This window comes from Mesoplodon densirostris, chromosome 10 (genome assembly GCF_025265405.1).
Source record: "Mesoplodon densirostris isolate mMesDen1 chromosome 10, mMesDen1 primary haplotype, whole genome shotgun sequence".
In the NCBI taxonomy this organism is placed as follows: Eukaryota; Metazoa; Chordata; class Mammalia; order Artiodactyla; family Ziphiidae; genus Mesoplodon; species Mesoplodon densirostris.
In genome coordinates, this window is record NC_082670.1 from 44,512,260 (window position 1) to 44,534,629 (window position 22,370).

At 36.5% G+C, this 22,370-nt stretch overlaps 1 protein-coding gene across 2 annotated transcripts in view; it reads left to right on the forward strand.

The window, feature by feature from the left end:
* The window catches only part of ZNF451 (zinc finger protein 451), a 97,573-nt gene that overhangs the window by 19,460 nt on the left and 55,743 nt on the right, over positions 1-22,370 (forward strand). For both annotated transcript variants that reach the window (XM_060109608.1, XM_060109607.1), the window contains exons 4-6: positions 7,823-7,948; positions 18,141-18,252; positions 21,697-21,847. In XM_060109608.1, the coding sequence (XP_059965591.1) occupies positions 7,823-7,948; positions 18,141-18,252; positions 21,697-21,847 (389 nt within the window). The remainder of the gene's footprint in view (positions 1-7,822; positions 7,949-18,140; positions 18,253-21,696; positions 21,848-22,370) is intronic.

Sequence of the window (22,370 nt, forward strand, 5' to 3'; positions counted from 1 at the left end):
TTAAACTTATATTTTTAAAAGGCAAAAAGTAGTGATTTAAGCCAAATTCGTTACATTTCCAAAAAAAAAGATTGAGATCCTCGAGACTTTTTGTCTTTATACAGTCTTGTTCATTAGTAATTAAAATTTTCTTAACAATTTTATGGCATATTCAAATGCAGAAATATTAGAAAATAAAGATTAAAAAAGGAAAAAGAAATCCTCTAGACAGAAATAACTACTGTTAACATTTTGATTTATAGCCTTCTAGATTTGGTCTCTTCTAAATTATTTTTACAAAAAATGGGATCATTTTCACTTAAAAACAAATACAAATGATATGGAAAAAAGACATTGAAATATATACGTTATAGCTTCATTGACGTGGGATTTTGTGCTGTGTCATTAATTTGCTTATTTAAAGATTTGGTATGCATTTAGTTTATGGTTCACATAGCAGGTCACAGTTTCATAGCAATGTTAGAAATTTTAATAGTTTCCAGGAAATCTTTGTTAGCTCATTAAACTTGATTAGTATATGAAAGTATTCATTAATTGCTTTGGTAAAATTTTTGCCTAAATAGTGGAATTCTCATTGGACATTATTCCTGATGATCTTTTATGAGCAAGATTGTGAGTTCATGGTCAGAACCGGTTTCACGTTCACTTGAACTGATTTCAAGTTTGAAGTGGTTATTTGTCTGTAGCAAAAAGGGAAAAATCAGGACAGTGCAACTAGTTTTCACAAGGTTAAGTTTATTCAATAATGAGACTACTGAGGGAAATTTTGAAGTGTTAGCTCAAGTTTGTGTCTTCATTCTTATGAAATGAAAAGTCACAATGCTGACCATTGATATTAGTTCCTTTTTAAAAAATACCCTTACTTGACAAAAGAAGGGAATCCTATATCAGGCTTTCCTTCCTCCCCTGTCCCCTCCCCAATTATAGAGACCCACTGAATCCCACTATTACAGATTAGATACCAGAAGAAAGCCCTCTTCCCTTCCCGCCCAAGTTATCTATTTCTGGACTTGGAATTTTTGCTGTGACTGCCAAGCTCCATTAAAAGATAAACTTTGTCCTGTAAAACAGAAGAATTCTTGCTTATTTTCTCCTAAATATGCTTAGCTTTCATGGATATGTGCACTCAGATATAACTAGTATCCTTAATCTGCTGTCATTTCTAGGACACAACCCAAATTTGCTTTGTACATAAGAATTTCATAGTGTCAAGGGGTGAGCATAGACAGGGTTGCAGGGAAAGGCCATATTAACCTGGCTTCTGAGGTTCTGGAACAGCTTTCCTTCCTGTACCCAGTGTGGCCCTCATTTTGTAACCTTCCAACTCCTGATCACCCACGGATTTTGGTATGTTGGACTATGTCATTGGAATCATACCTCTGCTTCCCATTTTTCAAAACCATCATTTTAGTTAAAAAAAATTTCATAGGGACTGAACTAGAATCTGCTTTTTAATCTTTTCTGGCTTTACAGCTTTCTCCTTAATTGTTAGGACCCCACAAACTTCCCCAAGGGGAGGGGGTGGGTATGGAAGAAAAACTGACTCAGAGAAGTGATCTAAAATATTGGCAAATAGGGACTTCCCTGGTAGTCCAGTGGTTAAGACTCCATGCTACCACTTCAGGGGGTGCGGGTTTGATCCCTGGCCAGGGAACAAGATCCTGCATGCCATGTGGCACAGCCAAAATTATATATATAGAGAGAGAGAGAGAGGGAGAGAGGGAGAGAGGGAAATAGAGACTCTCCCCTCCCCAATATATTTCTTAGGACTTACCTTTCCTATGCTTCTCCCCCCAGATAACTGAGCGGTTACACTTTCTTGCTGGTCATTTGCTATCATTGTGGACTCTTTAATATTACTCTTTAGTAGTATTTAATATAGAAGTTAATCCAGGGTAATCACAACAAGTGCTTCAAGAAGGATGACTGAAGATCTGTAGCTGCTAACATTCGAAATGAAACTGAGAGCCCATTATTCTTACCATTGGGAGCCAATTCCATTTCTAGTTTGAGAAGTTACATATCTGAAAGCCTGACCTTCCTTAGAAAAACTCCAAAGGCCTAAAAGCTTCTTTAGACTATAGGCTTTGGGGGAGATAGGCAAATCTAGCCTAAGAAGAGTCCTGGAATTTTGTGATTTCACATTAAATTACAATTCAGCATTGTGGCACTAACAGAATGGTGGAAATTCGCAAACTGAAAGATATATTGGCCCCTTTTCATCTTAGTTCTACAGGAAACATTTAAGACATTTTCATGTAGCCTGAAATCAGTTCACTTTCTGCCCATATTCTGACAGTACTGTAGCTTTGGTTCTGCAGTTGGGTCAGTAACAAGGTGGCCTGCAGTAAGTTTTCCCCCCGTGTTCTGATCAGTTAAAATTTATTTCTGAACATATTGATCCTTTGAATTAACAGTTAAACTTCTGTGCAAAATAAGGCCTTCTGTGACCTAATGGGTTAAATTGCTAACATGCATTTTAATATCAATGATCCCTCTGTTTTTCCAATGCCGATATGTTCTTCCAGAACCACAGAAGAATGTAATTCAGTGAGATCTGAGGCCAGCCCTCATTTTGGATCACTAACAATGGAAATCCCAGGGACTTGGCTTTCTGGAGAGAGTGAGTGTTCATAGATAACCTATTACTCATGCCTGGCTTTAACCAGCAACCTTGATCCCCAAACCCAAGTTTGTGATGGAAAAATATCAAATGAATATCACCCTGCTGCACATGCTTAATTCCTTTCCTCTTTAACACATTCTTGTTTAAAGTATTTCCATTTTGTCATTTTTAAATGGCAAAGATTTCAAAGTTAAAGTTCTTCCTTTCTCTAGCTACCGTTTCTTTTCATCTACTCCCAACTGATTGTCTTTCAGATCTGCTTTTCTGCTTTCAATGTAGGTAGCCAGAGTTCTTTTTTTCTTTTTTTTTTCTGGAAATGAACCCACCTTAGAGGGGAAGGAGAAGGAGACCAAACACAATTCTGAATGCCTTTTGTTTTCAGCATCAGGACCATAAGGTCTTTTGAGCCCTTCAAAGTCATGAAAGTTAATAAACAGATCAGCAGAATTAATTGGAAATAACATAAGTAATCCTGTTATTGACATAACCATATAGTTAAATAAAAGACAACAGGCTACTGATAGCTAAATATAAGAAAAATAATTTTAACAACTTAATAATACCAACAGGTTATACTTACTTGACCTTTAAAAGGTAAAGTTCTAGGGCTAGAGATTAATTTTAGAATGAAGTTGAAGAGATCCAAACAAAAGTTTAAATGTTGATTAAAGGGCTAAATAATTTATCTTCCTAGCATATGTGTATAGCTTGAAGGGAGTAAAGTTTTAGGAGCATACTTATATTTTGACTAGTGGATTACTAAAACTTTTTCCTGTAGGATATATAATTGCTGTATTTCTGGCATTAGTTTTCATTTAGCTTTGCATCCAGAGTTTATATTTACAGTGTAAATCAGAGGATCATTACTTGTGCTTTAATGTAAACTTTAAGAAGAATAAATATTATGTAAAGTTTTCCTGAATGAGTATAACTTGAGAAGTAATTCAGAATGGTTATTTTGTCGTGGTTTGGGAAAAAGTAAAATGATAGTGGAACCATCAATTCAAGGTAACTTCCTGGGTTAGGATTACCTTAATTACCTTAATTAACCTTAATTAACCCAAAACATGGCCTTCTTCCTGTCTCCAGAATATTCACATTGTTGTGACACAACAACATATTTTGTCAGTAAATCCTAATTTGCACCTCGTCTGCCTCATGTGTTAACATGACCTTGGTTTACCTGGCCTTCCAAGCATGACTTTTGCTAGCGTTTAAAACTTAAATAAAATGTCATCTCTGTCCGGAAAACTAACACACTCTAGGTCCATGTTTAAATACTGTTAACTTCTTTAAATTAAAAATTCTTTTAGAATCTACTCTACATTTCCTTCTCAAGGTAGTACCCACATTTTAAAGAGATTAATTTTTTATCTTCCCAAAGAGTAAATTTCATTTGCTTTTAAGACAAAGAGATAAACTTATCTCAGGATCAGAGCTCAGATAAATGAATTTTTATGACTATCATTTTTAATAAGCTGCATTGTCCTATGACTTGTAAAAGGACATTTTGAAGTTGCTAAGATGCCACCTACTACCTGGTGCAATGGTATAGGCTGGCCAAGTGGTCAGAAAGTTAGTTTGGGACTACTTTTACCCAAAGTGATCCTGTGAACATTCTTTACTGCAATGATGTAACCTTGTACTAAAAATACCACCTCTGCCTTGTTATATATGCTCACTTCAGTGGAACTTCTGTGTACTTGGAAAATCACACCTGCTGTTTGATTTGGTTGATGCAACTCTATCCCAATTTAGATAAAATTTGGGTTGTACATATATAATTGATTTGCCTAAAAAGGGATATATTTTAGTAACACAATCTTTCTGGTAGAAAAACATTTTAAAATTTATTTATTTATTTATTTATTTATTCATTCATTCATTCATTCATTCATTCATTCATTCTGCGCCAGGTCTTAGTTGTGACATGCGGGATCTTCGTTATGGCATGCGGACTCTTAGTTGCCGCACGCGGGATCTAGTTCCCCGACCAGGGATCGAACCCTGGCCCCCTGCATTGGAAGCGTGGAGTCTTACCCACTAGACCACCAGGGAAGTCCCTAGAAAAAGATTTTTTTTTTTAATAGAAGCCCATATGATTTAAATTTATTTATTATTTATTTATGGCTGTGTTGGGTCTTCGTTTCTGTGCGAGGGCTTTCTCTAGTTGTGGCAAGTGGGGGCCACTCTTCATCGCGGTGCGCGGGCCTCTCACTGTCGTGGCCTCTCTTGTTGCGGAGCACAGGCTCCAGACGCGCAGGCTCAGTAATTGTGGCTCACGAGCCCATTTGCTCCGCGGCATGTGGGATCTTCCCAGACCAGGGCTCGAACCCATGTCCTCTGCATTGGCAGGCAGATTCTCAACCACTGTGCCACCAGGGAAGCCCTAGAAAAACATTTTTAATAGAGTTTATGTTTTAGAAAAGTTTTAGGTTCACAGCAAAAAAAAAAAAAAAAAAAAGGAAGAGATCTCCCATATACCTCCCCACCCCTCAATAAAACTTCCCCCATTATCAACTGCCCCCAACATAGTAGTACATTGGGAATAATCAGTGAGCCTGTGGTGACACGTTATCACCCAAAGTCTGTAGTTTGTATTAGGGTTCACTCTTGGTGCTGTACATTCTATGCATTTGGACAAATGTAATAAGGTATCTACGTTTATAGTGTCATATAGAATAGATTTCCTACCCTAAAAATCCTCTGTACCCTGCCAGTTCATCCCTCCCTCTCCCCTAACCCCTGGCAACCACTGATCTTTTTTTACTGTCACCATAGTTTTGCCTTTTCTAGGATGCCATATAGTTGGAACCATACAGTAAATAGCCTTTTCAGATTGGCTACTTTCATTTAGTAATATGTATTTAGGTTTTCCTCCATGTCTTTTCATGGCTTGGTGGCTCATTTCTTTTTAGCACTAAATAATATTCCATCATCTGGATGTATACAGTTTATTTATCAATTAACCTACTAAAGGTGCTTTGTTGCTTATGAATAAAGCTGTTACAAATAAAGTTTATGAATAAAGCTGTTATAAATATCTCATAACACAGGTTACTTCACTCCTAACTACTGTTTGGTTTATTTGCATGTTGTTTTTCTTAGGAAGAACATTTCATCTGCAAAGAAAGAGGGTTTTATTTCTTCCTTGATTTGTGGTTTGGTGTGTGACATTAATTTGGGGAAATTATTGGTCGTTATTGCGTCAAATAGTTCATCTGTTCCTTTCTCTCTTTCTTCCCCTGGTATTCCCATTATGCATACATCTTTTGTAACAGTTTTTGGATATTCTGGGTTTTTTTTTTTTTTTTTTTCAGTCTTTTTTCTCTTTGTCTTCCAGTTTTGGAAGTTTCTGTTGACATAGTCTCAGGCATGCAGATTCTTTCCTTGGTGGTGTACAGTCTGCTGGTGAGTCATGAAAGGCATTGTTCATTTCTGTTGTGGTGTTTTTGATCTCTGATTTCTTTCTGGTTGTCTCTTAGGATTTCCATCTCTCTTACATTACACATCTGTTCTTACAAGTTGTCTATTTTTTCCATCAGAGCCCTCAGCATAGTGATCATGGTGGTTTTAAATTCCTGGTCTGATAATTCCAGCATCTTTGCCAGGTCTACCATTCTTTGCTCGCTCTGACTCTTCAAACTGTGTTTTTTGCCCTTTGGTGTCCTTGTAATTTTCTCTTTGAAAGTTGGACGTGCTGTCGTGGGTCAAGGGAAGTTTGGTAAACAGGCCTTTAGTGATGTGTGGTAAGGCTGGTGCTCTGTGTGACTGGTCTCAGCCTTGGAGAGCCTGTGCGCCTGGACTGGGAACCCCGGCGGTGCTTCTCAGGCCTTCCCCTCACCTGGGAGGGTAGCTGCAGTGGCCTGAAATGGCCTATTTCCCGTCTCCCAGGTCGGTCAGGCTCTCTTGAAGTAGTTTCTCTTGAGACCAGGCATCGTTAAGGACAACGCTCTGACATATTTCGAAATGCTTACTTTTCTTCTCCGCCTGCTGGAAACATGGTGGGAGTTTTCTCCAGTCGTCACTGTGAGAACCTGGTAGAGCTTCTGAAGGTAAACTCACAAAAAGAGTAAGGTCCCCCTCCTTGACTGGGTCCCCCTGGAGTTTAAGTCTTGTTAATACTTGTCCACACTGAGCTTCCAGCACTTGGTCAGTTACAGTTCAGGTTTTCCTCCCCAGCAGTGGTCCCGCTGAGGTTTCCACCTGTGGGTTCCTCCTCCACTCAGTTGTGATTCTCTGTATCTGCCCCTCTGTCTCTCCCATTTTTGCATCAGTCACTTACACTGTGACCTCACTTCTATGGTGGATCTAAGAGAGGCTGTTAATTTTACAGTTTGTTTCAAGCTTTTTACTTGTTAGGATGGAGTGGTGACTTCTAAGCTCATTCCTTAAATGTTGAGCCAGAAAACAGAAGTAAGAGCTATTCTTTTTAATCAATAATTTTTCTTATGTAAATACTGTCCAGGAATTGCTGAAAAGCCGGAACCAAGGGGGTTGGTGCTATTAGACTTTTAGGGGGTGGACCAATGGCTTGGCATTACCTTATAGGCTCAGAGCAAAGCAGTGCCAAACTTTTCAATATCCAGATGATTATAAAGTAAATAAGGATGATTAATAGGTTATGTAACTTTTCAAAAAACAAAGATGCTGGTGGGTGACTGGCTGTCCTACAAAATACCACAATTTTAAAATATAAAACAAACAAGACAGGTTCTTAGAAATTTGATAATGATAAAAGTAATTAGTTCCTTAATCAACAAGGACCCACTGTATAGCACAGGGAACTGTACTCAATATTCTGTAATAACCTGTGGGGGAAAATAATCTGAAAAAGAATGGATATATGTATCAATATAAATGAACCACTTTGTTGTACACCTGAAACTAACACAACATTGTAGATCAACTATACTCCAATATAAAATAAAAATTAAATTAAAAAGAAGTAAATAGTTCTTTTTTTGAATTTTTGAATTTTATTTTATTTATTTTTTTATACAGCAGGTTCTTATTAGTTATCCATTTTATACATATTAGTGTATAAATCTCCCAATTCATCACACACCCCCAGCCTCTTTCCCCCATTGGTATCCATACTTCTTTAGTACAGTAACTCTTTGGTAAGTGGATATATGTTATTCCAAAGCTAATTTTGTTAACTAGAAGGAATGAAACTTGTTTTGTCAATTATAGGATAACATTAAGCATAAAGACCATATTGACCATCAGAAGGATAAAGTCGCCTTGACTCTGGCTCGTCTAGCCCGCCATGTCGAAGTGGAGAAACAGCAGAAAGAAGAGAAGAATAGAGCATTCAGGGTATGTGGCTGTTTTAATTGATATTTTACCAGATTATAGAGTTGTTTATAAGAAAGTTAAAGAGGTGCTTGTATAATCAAAAAATGTATAATTGGATCCAAGATCAGCATGAAGTCTACATAGCTCACTGAGTTAGTAGTAATTCATGACGGCCTTTTACATCTGTTTTTGTTTGTTGGATTCTACTCATATATGTATACAGACAAAAAAAGAAAAAATAGAATTAAGTGGACTTTACTTTTGGGAATTAAAAATCATGGGATTCCTTAAGCTGGTGAGCAGTTAAGGGTTTCTAGTTACTTTATCACAGTTTATTAGGGCTTCTGTAGATATAAGCTGTTGAAAGGTTATTTTCTACTAAGTAGAGCCAGACCACTTTCACTTCAGCCTCTCCCTTCAGATTATTGAATTAGTGTGGTAGAAGAGCTACTACGTGGAAAATGAAGCCTAATTTAGACTCTTGCATGATATAAACCTTTTAAAACCTTGACTTGCTTTATTTATTTTTTTAAGATTTTTTTTTGATGTGGACCATTTTTAAAGTCTTTACTGAATTTGTTATAATATTCCTTCTGTTTTATGTTTTGGTTTTTGGCCATGAGGCATGTAGGATCTTAGCTCCTCAATCAGGGATCGAACCCGCACCCCCTGCATTGGAAGGCGAAGTCTTAACCACTGGACCGCCAGGGAAGTCCCTTGACTTGCTTTAGAAGGCACCAAATGAAATTACCTTAAAGAACTCCCCCAATATTGCCAAATGTCTGTTAGGAGTAGAATGTTGGCAAGTTGGGTAAAAAAAAATCCTACTGGGAGTTTAAAAATGGAAATAGAAATCATGGCATAATTTTACGTTGTATGTTTTTGATTCCTTGTTCCATTGCTTATTATAAAGGAATTTATATATTTCTGTTGCCTCTGTTTTAGTATCTCCTAATCTAATGTAGAATACATTAGTCTTCTTTAAATTTAGAAGTAGCTTTGTTTGGGGACTTTAAACTTTATAATGTAATACCAGTTAAATTAGAGCATAGTATTCTAATTGTATGTTTAAAATGCTTAATACATCAGTGATACTTTTATTTATTTTTGGTTGTGTTGGGTCTTCGTTGCTGCACGTGGGCTTTCTCTAGTTGTGGCGAGTGGTGTCTACTCTTTGTTGCGGTGCGCGAGCTTCTCATTGCAGTGGCTTCTCTTGTTGCGGAGCACAGGTTCTAGGCGCACAGGCTTCAGTAGTTGTGGCACATGGGCTCAGTAGTTGTGGCTTGCGGGCTCTAGAGTGCAGGCTCAGTAGTTGTGGAGCACGGGCTTAGTTGTTCCGCGGCATGTGGGATCCTCCTGGACTAGGGCTTGAACCCGTGTCCCCTGCATTGGCAGGTGGATTCTTAACCACTGCGCCACCAGGGAAGCCCAAATTAGTGATACTTTTTAAAAGATTCTTTCTTTCCTAGTAGAGACACTATTCAATTTTTTTTTTTTTAATTTTTACTGGAGTGTAGTTGATTTACAGTGTTGTGTTAGTTTCATTATGATCAAATCTTTTTTTTTTGGAGCAAAATTGCTTTACAATGTTGTGTTAATTTCTGCTGTACGATGAAGTGAATCAGCTATGTGTATACCTGTTTCCCCTCCCTCTCGGACCTCCCTCCCACCCACCCATTTAGGTCATCACAGAGCACCAAGAGGAGCTCCCTGTGCTATACAGTAGGTTCCCACTAGCTATGTATTTTACACACGGTAGTATATTTATGTCAAACCTAATCTCTCAATTCGTCCCACCCTCCTGTTCCCCCCACTGTGTCCACAAGTCCATTCTCACAATCTCTATTCCTGCCCTACAAATAGGTTCCTCTGTACCATTTTTAGATTCCACGTAATATGCGTTAATATACGGTATTTGTTGTTCTCTTTCTGGCTTACTTCACTCCGTATAACAGACTCTAGGTCCATCCACATCTCTAAAAATGACCCAATTTTGTTCCTTTTTATGGCTGAGTAATATTCCATTGTATATGCATACCACAACTTCTTCATCCATTCATCTATCATTGGACATTTAGGTTGTTTCCATGTTCTGACGATTGTAAATAGTGCTGCAATGCACATTGGAGTACATGTGTCTTTTTGAATTATGGTTTTCTCAGGGTGTATGCCCAGTAGAGGGATTGCTGGGTCATATGGTAATTCTATTTTTAGTTTTTTTACAGAACCTCCATGCTCTTCTCCATAGTGGCTGTATCAATTTACATTCCCACCAACAGTGCAAAAGGGTTCGCTTTTCTCCACACCCTCTCCAACATTTATTGTTTGTAGATTTTTTGATGATGGCCGTTCTGACTCATATGAGGTGATACCTCATTGTAGTTTTGATCTGCATTTCTCTAATAATTAGTGATGTTGAGCATCTATTCATGTGCCTCTTTGCCATCTGTATGTCTTCTTTGGTGAAATGTCTATTTAGGTCTTCTGCCCATTTTTTGATTGGGTTGTTTGCTTTTTTAATATTGAGCTGCATGAGCTGTTTATATATTTTGGAGATTAATCCTTTGTCCGTTGCTTCATTTGCAAATATTTTCTCCCATTCTGAGGGTTGTCTTTTCGTCTTGTTTTTGGTTTCCTTTGCTGTGCAAAAGCTTTTAAGTTTAATTCGGTCCCATTTGTTTATTTTTGTTTTTATTTTCATTACTGTAGGAGGTGGGTCAAACAAGATCTTGCTGTGGTTTATTTCAGAGTGTTTTTCCTATGTTTTTCTCATAAGAGCTTTATAGTGTCTGCTCTTACATTAGGTCTTTAATCCGTTTTGAGTTTATTTTTGTATATGGTGTTCAGTATTGTTCTAATTTCATTGTTTTACATGTAGCTGTCCAGTTTTCCCAGCCCCACTTATTGAAGAGGCTGTCTTTTCACCATTGTATTGTTCTTGCCTCCTTTGTCATAAATTAGGTGACCATATTGTGCATGGGTTTATCTCTGGGCTTCTGTCCTGTTCCATTGATCTGTATTTCTATTTTTTTTGCCAGTACCATAATGTTTTGACTACTGTAGCTTTGTAGTATAGTTTGAAGTCGGGGAGCCTGATTCCTCTAGCTCTGTTTTTCTTTCTCAAGATTGCTTTGGCTATTTGGGGTCTTTTGTGTTTCCATACAAATTGTGAAATATTTTGTTCTAATTCTGTGAAGAATGCCATTGGTAGTTTGATAGGGATTGCACTGAATCTGTAGATTGCTTTGGGTAGTATAGTCATTTTCACAATACTGATTCTTCCAATCCAAGAACATGGTATATTTCTCCATCTGTTTATGTCATCTTTGATTTCTTTAATCAGTGTTTTATAGTTTTCTGAGTATAGGTCTTTTGCCTCCGTAGGTAAGTTTATTCTTAGGTATTTTATTCTTTTTGTTGCTATGGTAAATGGGATTGTTTCCTTAATTTCTCTTTCTGATTTTTTGTTAGCGTATAGTAATGCAAGAGATTTCTGTGCATTAATTTTGTATCCTGCAACCTTACCAAATTCATTGATTAGTTCTAGTAGTTTTCTGGTGCATCTTTAGGATTTTCTATATATAGTATCATGTCATTTGTAAACAGTGACAGTTTTACTTCTTTTTTTCCAATTTGTATTCCTTTTATTTCTTTTCCTTCTCTTATTGCCATGGCTAGGACTTCCAAAACTATGTTGAATAGAGGGGCAAGAGTGGACATCCTTGTCTTGTTCCTGATCTTAGTGGAAATGCTTTCAGTTTTTGACCATTGAGAATGATGTTTGCTGTGGGCTTGTCATACATGGCCTTAATTATGTTGGGGTAGGTTCCCTCTATGCCCATTTTCTGGAGAGTTTTTATCATAAATGGGTATTGAATTTTGTCAAAAGCTTTCTCTGCATCTACTGAGATGACCATATGGTTTTTATTCCTTAATTTGTTAATATGGTGTATCACATTGATTGATGTGCATATATTGATGAATCCTTGCATTCCTGGGATAAATCCCACTTGATCATGGTGTATGATCCTTTTAATGTGCTGTTGGATTCTGTTTGTAGTATTTTGTTGGGGATTTTTGCATCTATGTTCATCAGTGATATTGGTCTGTAATTTTCTTTTTTTGTGACATCTTTGTCTGGTTTTGGTATCAGGGTGATGGTGGCCTTGTAGAACGAATTTGGGAGTGTTTGTCCCTCTGCGGTTTTTTGGAAGAGTTTGAGAAGGATCGGTGTTAGCTCTTCTTTAAATATTTGATAGAATTTGCCTGTGAAGCCATCTGGTCCTGGACCTTTGTTTGTTGGAAGATTTTTAATTACAGTTTCAATTTCATTCCTTGTGATAGGTCTGTTTATATTTTCTAATTCTTCCTCGTTCAGTCTTGGAATATTATACCTTTCCAAGAATTTGTCCATTTTTCATGGTTGTCCATTTTATTGGCATACAGTTGTTTGTACTAGTCTCTTATAATCCTTTGTATTTCTGCGGTGTCAGTTGTGTTTTCTCCTTTTTTGTTTCTAATTTTATTGATTTGTGTCCGCCCCCCCCCCTTTTTTGGATGAGTCTGGCTAAAGGTTTATCAATTTTGTTTATCTTCTCAAAGAACCAGCTTTTAGTTTGGTTATTCTTTGCTACTGTTTTCTTCATTTCTATTTCATTTATTTCTTCTCTGATCTTTATGATTTCTTTCCTTCTACTGACTTTGAGTTTTCTTCATTCTTCTTTCTCTAGTTGCTTTAGGTGTAGGGTTAGATCATTTGAGATTTTTCTTCTTTCTTGAGGTGAGCTTGAATTGCTATAAATTTCCCTCGTAGAACTGCTTTTGCTGTGTCCCATAGGTTTTGGGCCTCTGAATCTGAACTACTGGGCTAACAGAGGACCTCAGACCCCAGGGAATATTCATCAGAGTGAGGTCTCCCAGCGGTCCTCATCTCAGCATGAAGACCGAGCTCTGCCTAACAGCCTGCAAATTCCAGTGCTAGAAGCCTTAGGCCAAACAACTTCTAAGACAGGAACACAGTCCCACCCATCAAAAAAAAAAAAAGAGATGACAAAAAACGTGTCACACATTAAAGAGCAAGTAAAAACCTACAAGACCAAATAACTGAAGAGGAAATAGGCATCCTACCTGAAAAAGACCTCAGTGTAATGATAGTAAAGATTATCCAGAATCTTGGAAATAGAATGGAGGCACGGATTGAGAAAATGCAAGAAATGTTTAACAAATATCTAGAAGAACTAAAGAAAAAACAAACATAGATGAACAACACAATAACTGAAACGAAAAATACACTAGAAGGAATCAGTAACAGAATAACTGAGGCAGAAGAATGAATAAGTGAGGTGGAAGGTAGATTGGTGGAAGTAACTGCCAAGGAGCAGAAGAAAACAAAAAGAATGAAAAGAATTGAAGACAATCTCAGAGACCTCTGGGACAACACTAAACACACCAACATTCGCATTATAGTGGTCCCAGAAGAAGAAGAGAAAAAGAAAGGGTCTGAGAAAATATTCAAAGAGATTATAGTGAAAAACTTCCCTAACATGGGAAAGGAAATAGTCCTCCAAGTCCAGGAAGTGCAGAGTCCCATAGAGGGTAAACCCTAGGAGAAATACACCAAGACACATATTAATCAAACTAACAAAAATTAAAGTCAAAGAAAAAAAATTAAAGGCAGCAAGGGAAAAGCAAAGAATAACATACAAAGGAATCCCCATAAGGATATCAGCTGATTTTTCAGCAGAAACTCTGCAGGCCAGAAGGGAGTGGCAGGATATACTTAAAGTGATGAAAGAAAAAGCCCTACAACCAAGATTACGTTTACCCAGCAAGGATATCGTTCAGATCTAATAGAGAAATCAAAAGTTTTACAGACAAGCAAAAGGAAGAGAATTCAGCACCACCGAACCAGCTGTACAACAAGTGCTAAAGGAACTTCTCTAGGCAGGAAGCACAAGAGAAGAAAAAGACCCACAGAAACAAACCCAAAACAATTAAGAAAATGGTAATAGGAACCTACATATCGATAATAACCTTGAATGTAAATGGATTAAGGGCCCCAACCAAAAGACACAGACTGGCTGAATGTATACAAAAACAAGACCCATGTATATGCTGTCTACAAGAGACCCACTTCAGACCTAGGGACTATACAGACTGAAAATGAAGGAGTGGAAAAAGATATTCCATGCAAATGGAAATCAAAAGAAAGCTGGAGTAGCAATACTCGTATCAGATAAAGTAGACTTTAAGATAAAGACTGTTACAAGATATAAGGAAGGACACTACATAATGATCAGGGGATCAGTCTAAGAAGAAGATATAACAATTATCAATATTTATGCACCCAACATAGGAGCACCTCAATACATAAGGCAAATGCTAACAACCATAAAAGGGGAAATCAACAGTAACACATTCATAGTAGGGGACTTTAACACCCCACTTACACCAATGGACAGATCATCCAAACAGAAAATAAATAGGAAACACAAGCTTTAAATGAAACAGTAGACAAGATAGATTCAATTGTTATTTATAGGACATTCCACCTGAAAGTGGTGGAATACACTTTCTTCTCAAGTGCACACAGAACATTCTCCAGGATAGATCACATCTTAGGTCACAAATCAAGCCTTGGAAAATTTAAGGAAGTTGAAATTGTATCAAGCATCTTTTCTGACCACAACGCTATGAGATTGGAAATTAATTACAGAAAAATAAACTGTAAAAAACACAAATGCATAGAGGCCAAACAGTGCGCTACTAAATAACCAAGAGATAACTGAAGAAATCAAAGAAGAAATAAAAAAATACATAGAAACAAATGACAACAAAAACACTATTCAATTTTAAGGAAGATCCTTTCCCCAGACTATGTTAAGTGTGTTATTTATGGGTCATGGGCAAAGTCTCTTTGAGAAAGGAGTGGTTTGCAAGTTGTCCCCCTTTTCTGCCCATTTTTTCAGTATGCTCACTTCTTTTCCCAGATCAGATGTTACAGATGTGTTAACACCACATAGGTAATAAAGCATTTGAGATGAGTTCAGAATCTGTTAGTCACTGTGACAGGTAGGGTTTTTCTCAAGGGTAGTTTCAGCTTTTACCCATGTAAATGTTCATTCATTGTATTAAAGACTTCACCTTAGCATTTGAGAAAGTTTTTTTAAACTTTGAAATTCTTGTTTATCCAGTTGTAAAGAATAAATTTATCTAGATTTCATTCTTTTCTAAGAAAGAAACTGACTCACACAGATACTTTAGCTTGTTTTTTGCTATCCATTCATGATTTTTTTCTTGTTTGATTCTCCTTATATATAACTTGTTTTTTAAAACTAGGTGACAGAAAACAAAAAGAAAACAAAACTACCCGAAAGGAAGATAATGAAACTAAAGTAAAACTAATTCTTGCAGAATTTTAGTAGGTGTTAACTGTGACTAAAAATATAGTAGAAAATGTCTTCCAGCTCTTCTAGGCCTTTGTGAATTGTTGGTGTCTCACTGTTAGAGTGGATTGTCCCATCTTTTGTGATGGAAAGGTTTTAAAGAAAATTTGTTAAAATCTTCACTGGATAAATCACTTTCAGAGATAATGTGTTGTGCTTGACTAGTTGATCAGTTACCAGCTTTGCTTGTTGATATTCCAGGAATTAAGATGACTTGCATGAAGGGATGTACCCCTAATGTGTGTGGAAATAGCTGGGTGACAGGAAAAGGATGACTAATTTGGGGGTGATTTTAGCCAGCAAATGTTTTTTGATCATTGACTACGTATGGCTACAGAGTTCAAATTCTATTGTAAGAAATGCCAGAGAACTTTCTTTTTAAAAAGCCTGCTTATTTTTAATTACTGACAGTAGTTTAAAATAAGTAGGCTATTGGCTGGCATATAGTAATATTTAATCTCAATTATATTTATTTTCAGGTGTTTTTTAAAAGATTTTTGTAAGGAACTCTGATAGATGGTTTAATTTTGTACATAAGAAAATGTCTTTATAGTCTACCAGAGCCTTGCCATATTACTTTCTTTGGATAAACTAATTTTGTTTCCCATGGCATGTTATCCAGAGCACTGATCCTATAGGATACACTTTGAGAAAAAAAAAAAGGTAATTTGGTGACTTATCAAGTTGGGATACTGTGTATTCACTGTAAGGAAAATCACATGTGTGTTAGCACTTCAAGGTTTTGGAAGTCCTGCACAGAAGGGACCTTTTGAACTCTGTATTGAAACCAGTGGTTCTATACTTAATTTGATTAAGAGAATTTTTTAAAATGTATATAATGCATATTAACATCTTTGGAAAATTAGTATTCTATGGCCATACTTAGAACAAAGTTGTGTAGAAGATTTTTTTCAGAGTAAAATCTTGAATCTCCCTGTCCCCCTACTTACCCTTGCTGATAGAAGATCCTATTATAGTGATAAGTAGGTCATTCAATATTCTGGTCTATTTCTTGCAAATCCAGCATTTGTGGATTTGTGATTTCTTTTTAACAACCTTTTTGAGACACAGTATGTTGTACAGTAAGTCCCCTACTTATGAACGAGTTCCGTTCTGAGAGCGCGTTCATAAGTCCAATTTGTTCGTAAGTCCAACAAAGTTAGCCTACGTACCCAACTAACACAATCGGCTATATAGTACTGTACTGTAATAGGTTTATAATACTTTTCACACAAATAATATGTAAGAAACAAGCAAACACAAAATATAAAGAAAACATTTAAAATCTTACAGTACAGCACCTTGAAAAGTACAGTAGTACAGTACAACAGATGGCATACAGGGGCTGGCATCGAGTGAACAGGCAAGAAGAGTTACTGACTGGAGGAGATCCTGGGCTTGAAATACAGATACTGTACTACCATACTCTATACAATACTGTACAGTAAAGTACACAAAATCACAACCAGTTGTAGAGTATGCACACATGTGACAATGTACGCCAGACTCATGAACTAACTTACTTGACTGGACATGCAAACATACATTCGTATCTTTGAAAGCTCGCATCTTTGAAGGTTCGTGTGTAGGGGACTTACTGTACTGGTTAAGTGAATGGATTCTAGAATCAGATTGGAGAATGAGAGCTTAAATCCTGGCATTGTTATTTATCCTTGTGCAATTTATTTGACCTTCATGTGCCTCAGTTTTCCCATCATAAAATGGGAACAATAATATACCAATCTCATAGAGTTATTGTGAGAATTAGATCTAAGATGCTTTTAGAATAGTGCCTGGCACGTAGTAAGTGGTTAATAAGTGTTACTTGTTAAATACAGCATGATTAGAGTATGCAAATAGCTTTATCAGTAACATAACTAGAAAGATTTAGAGACTGTAACAGTCTAAAGCATCTAGTTTAGTGGTTGGCACTAGCCCACTGCCTGTTTTTATAAATAAAATTTTATTGGAACATAGCCATGCCCATTTGTTCACATATTATCTATGGCTGTTTTCATGCCGCAGCAGCAGAGTTGAGTAGTTGCAAAAGAGACTATATGGGCTGCAAAGCCTAAAATATTTACACTGTGGCCTTTTATGGAAAAAGTTTGCCAGCCTTTGATTTAGACGCAATAGATGCTTTATACTGGCACATTTTAAGTACTAATGTGTGTCTGCTCTTATACTATTCACTGAACAAATATTTAATAGGCTTCTGTATACTTCAGACTATATATGGAAAATTTGAAGGAAAATGTAAAAAAGGTTAAAGATGAAAATAATAATTCATATTTCCATTCCAGAGATAGCAATTGACATTTATCATATTTATTTTCTGCCTTTTCCCTCTCTGCAGATAGAGTTACATATAGCTTGAAATAATCTTTGTTTATATTTGGCCTTATTTGTTTAATACTATTTGGTGACCCACTTGATATCAAAAGTATATTTCTGCTTCAATGAAAAAGTTTTGTTAGTGTTTCTAATGACTTTCATGAAATGTACACACCGTAATTTACTTAAATGGTACCCTATTGTTGGAGATTAATTTGTTGCAAACTTTGTGCAAATGTAGATGACATTGGGATCAACATCTTAGAGCATGAACCTTTGGTTTGACTTACCTCTTTAAGATAGAGTTCTAGGTGTGGAGTTACAGGGATAAAGGATAATCAATATTTTCTGATCGCTGTTGTGACAAAATCATTTTCTTAAGGAAACCGGATTAGTAACCATAGGTTAATTGAGTTTTTTCTTAATATCTTTAGGAAAAAATAGATTTTCAACATGCTCATGGGTTACAAGAATTGGAATTTATTCGAGGACATTCTGATACAGAAGCAGCGAGACTGTGTGTGGACCAATGGTTAAAAATGCCAGGTAGGTATTCTTTAGAGATCAGAGTGGAACTAAGATTACCAAGCTTCCCTAAAGCCTTAAAGCATTGTGTCTGTTTTACTCAGTTGCTACTAAGTATATAAAGTATTGAAATTTAGTTCAGTAATACTTAACAGAAGGCCTACTTTACCAGTTGTCTTCCTACTTTGGCAAAAGTGTATTTTGAGTATGAGTAATCCTTGAGCTGATCATTTATTCATTCCTATGTCTCCTAGTTATTACCCTCTATGGGAGGGCGTGTAACAGGTTACTTGAGGTCAGGCTTCTCTAAGGAAGTGGAATTTAAGCTGAGATGGAAAGGATTAGCATTTACGTATTTGTCAGTGCAGCCTGTGTAGATACTTTGTTAAGGAAATGTCCATGTGTGAGGCTCATCTAAAGCAGTGGGTAGCTTCTTCATTGCTAACTCTTTGCAGACCTGAAATTCCTGGAAGAGTCACTGTGCAGTGTTTTCTCCTACCAGATAATTTGGTAGAATTTTTAAGAGCCACCATGGCAGCTTTTCTAGCTTGTCTTGTAGAAGACCCACTGAGCCCTTAAAGGCTTGGGATATCCACAGAAACCTTAGCTGTGGATTTAATCCAGCAGAAAGTTTAATTACAAAAAGTCTTAAAAATATCTATGTATGCAGTGCTCAACTTTGAACCTAGGTATCTTATTCTGTAGTTTTCAGAGGGCTTTTCTTTGAATAGAATCAAATTGCCACTTTTAAAATAATTCCAATAATTTGTAGATATTTTAACACTTGGCCACTCCCTGAAACTGTATTTTGTTCTTATCTCCCAATGTGTTTGTGCCTGGCAAACTCCCACCGTGCCCCATCCTCCTTTTTAAATACCCTTTCCTCTTTTATTCTTCTTAGTTGCCTATGGGGTTAGCCCTACGGATAACATTCAATACTAGAAGTTGCTAGGTTTATTTAGTCTGCATAAGTTTGGTTGTTCAGCTGTCTTTGATCCCACAGTGCTGTAGTCATTTCTCTCAAATAGTTTCTTCCCTGTTAAGTTGCATTGATAAGTTTACGTGTCTGTGTCTTTTACCAGATTTATATGCTCCGTGGGGACAGAGACTAAGGCTTATTAATCCTTTTCAGTGTCAGTGCCTAAGAAGAAGCCTCAGCATAAAGATGTCCAATAAGTATTGGTTGAATATTATACAAGAGTGGGCTGTAGGATTTGCATATGAACACAGAAAAGAAGCCTAGAACTCGGGTACCAAATGTGACTGTCATTCAACTAAAGAAAAGAATTGTTTGGCATTCCAGACCTACTTTAGGAAAAATACTTAGAAATTATGGTCCTTAGCTGCATCAGAATCACCTGGGAGTCTTAAATACCCATGTCTGGGCCTCACCGCTAGAGATAATTCTAGGGCATCTGTAGATTTGGGAAGAGTCCTACGTGATTTTGATAGGAAAATGGGCTAGAACTACAAGGCTCAATCTACAAGATCTTTTGTAAAAATCGTTCATCTCATGAATCTAACACTTTCAAGTCTTGTCTAGAATGATTGCTGGGCCAGTAATATGTCCCTTTAGGCCTAATCCCTGGCCTCCAGATTGTCACAATATTTTAGTTCATTGTAAATTGAATTCATGAGCATCTGTTTATATATTTCGGGGAACAAATGAGTCACTTAGCTGTGTCTTTAGGATTCTTTGCAAGATGTGGTATTGTATCAGTCACTTCAGGTGACATCTGGTTCAGTGGTGGCTGATAATCTTGTGCCTTGAGTTAAGGTCTTTAGTTATGCTCTTTTTATGTGATTGTTTTATCTTTGTACTTGGTCCCTGCCACTCCGTAACGCTGAAGTCTGGGGTCTTTTGCTAGCACAGCTGCCTTAGCATTGGGCTATACTTGGTGTGGTGCCGTTCCACACAGAGAATGCTGAGATCTTTGAGGAGAGGAGAGCTGGGGAGAATAGAGATGGCATTGTTCTCGTCAATTATAAAAAGTGAGATTCTACTTCTCAGTAGCATTAAGGGACTTCTTCAATCTGTTCCAAAGTATCCAACCATTATAATTCAGTTCTTTGATTAGAAATACTTTGAGTACTTTATAATTACTCAAACTGGAAATCCATCTTTTATTTTTTATAGACTTTTATAGTTAGGCCAGTTTCCACACATTTGAATACTTAGTAATTTAAAAACAACACTCTGTACTATTTAAGGAAAAGAGCTGTTTAAATCTCTCTGTATTTTGCCTTTCCATAGATAAAGCTTATTTTCTTTCTGGCTTGTTTTCTCCACTTTGATTTTTATCCAGAACCTCTGTTTGGCTAAATAAAGGTTTTAATAGGCAACACCTGGAATGTGGATGGACAGTAAATAAAAATTATTATAATTCTGACTGCATTTAAAAATTAAAGATAAAAAAGTATATTGTTGTTAATGCCTCTTTTAATATGATTAATGCTATGTTAGTCGTTGTTTATTGGTAGAACACATTTATAAGCATTTTGGCAGCATTTAATAGAGGCATTTCCCCCATAAACAGCAGAAAAGCATGGAAACCTTCAACATATATAACCATTTGGGGATCTTAACTAGATGATATTAAAGGAATAACATTTATTCTAGTTAAATGCTTAGGGACTTCGTAGAAATTGCCATAAAGATAAATACACAGCTTTTTGTTGTATGAAATATTCAAGGTATTTGAGTGAAACAATTTACAAGAAATAATAATAAAAGATAATAAACTATCTAGAGTATATATTAGAATCCTCCTGGCAGTTTTTACAATTCTTTGTTTATACAACATAACTCTAAATTTTTCATTGTGTAACATGTATTGGGAGTTTGCCTGGGAAGAAAATTTGGCTAAGTCTAGAAAGTTATGTGACTGTTAAGACCAAGATTATAAAGAAAGAAAAGGGATGAAGAATGGACCAGGATAAAGGGATAATTCAGGCATTCTCCTTGTCTCTCTGTCCTCTTCACTCCTTCCCGCCCTCCCAGTTACATTGTTTGACATAATATTCATAGAACCCAGATCCTCTATAATATAACTAAACCTTACGATGTGTTTAAGATAGTTAAAAGAGAAAATAAGAATTAGAAGAAAAAATCTTGGCCAACTTGCATAAATGAAAAGAAGGGAGGCAGGAATAGGGGTTCTGTAGAGCAACTGGTTTTCTAATATATTCCATCTTTGATGTTTCCTGGCTGTTGAACTTAAGGGAACAGTTTTTTTCCTCAGGTAATGTTACTTGGGGATGTTAACGGCTTCCCTTGTCCCAAATAGCTATTTACTTGTAGGTTGTTGTACCTTTTATAAGAAAGTTTGTAAACACCTAATTACAAGTAGGATCACCCAGTTGATGCTGCACATGTTTTTCATTGTTTTTTCATAATTCTGATTACCAGTCCAAAGGACAAGTATCTGAAATAGAAACTTAAGAATTTATATTCCAATGATGCAGGACTCAAAACAGGCACAATTAATTCTGGAACAAAAGGTTCGTTCCGAAGAGGAGGCCAAATACAAGTGTCTGGGAAGCCAATTTCATGTCCCATAATGCACTGTAACAAGCAGTTCGATAATGGGCACCTTCTCTTAGGACATTTGAAAAGGTAAGTGTGATATTCAGAATAGTGGATGCTGAAGATGAAATGAAAGCGTGATGCACCTCTGCCATTGTGATTATAGCTTTATATTCCAAACTCATTGTTCTGTGCTATTATGATATAATTTTTTCTAATTTACATTTCTTAGGCTTCCTAGAAGGCTTGAAATCAGATTATTTTAGTGATACTCAATCCTAATATGTCTCATAAAATTCTGACCAGCCTTTTTGCATTGATATGCATTTGGATCAGTTTTAGAGAAATGCAGTCCATTAGAAAATCCAGCATTTAGCAAATTTGAAGAGACACAAAGCACTTGCAGATATTTGGGCTAGCCTAAAGAAAGCTAGTTTAGCATTACAAAATAAATGCTAAAGGCAAACCAAATGTACCAAAGTTAACAATAAATGTTCTATTTATGAAATCCATCTTATTAATTTACTGAATTTTTGAATAGTAGAGCTTGAGAAAGTAAATATCAAGGGAAGGCAATATTAAAGGCATTAAATAGTCTTATCTTCAGTCTCCC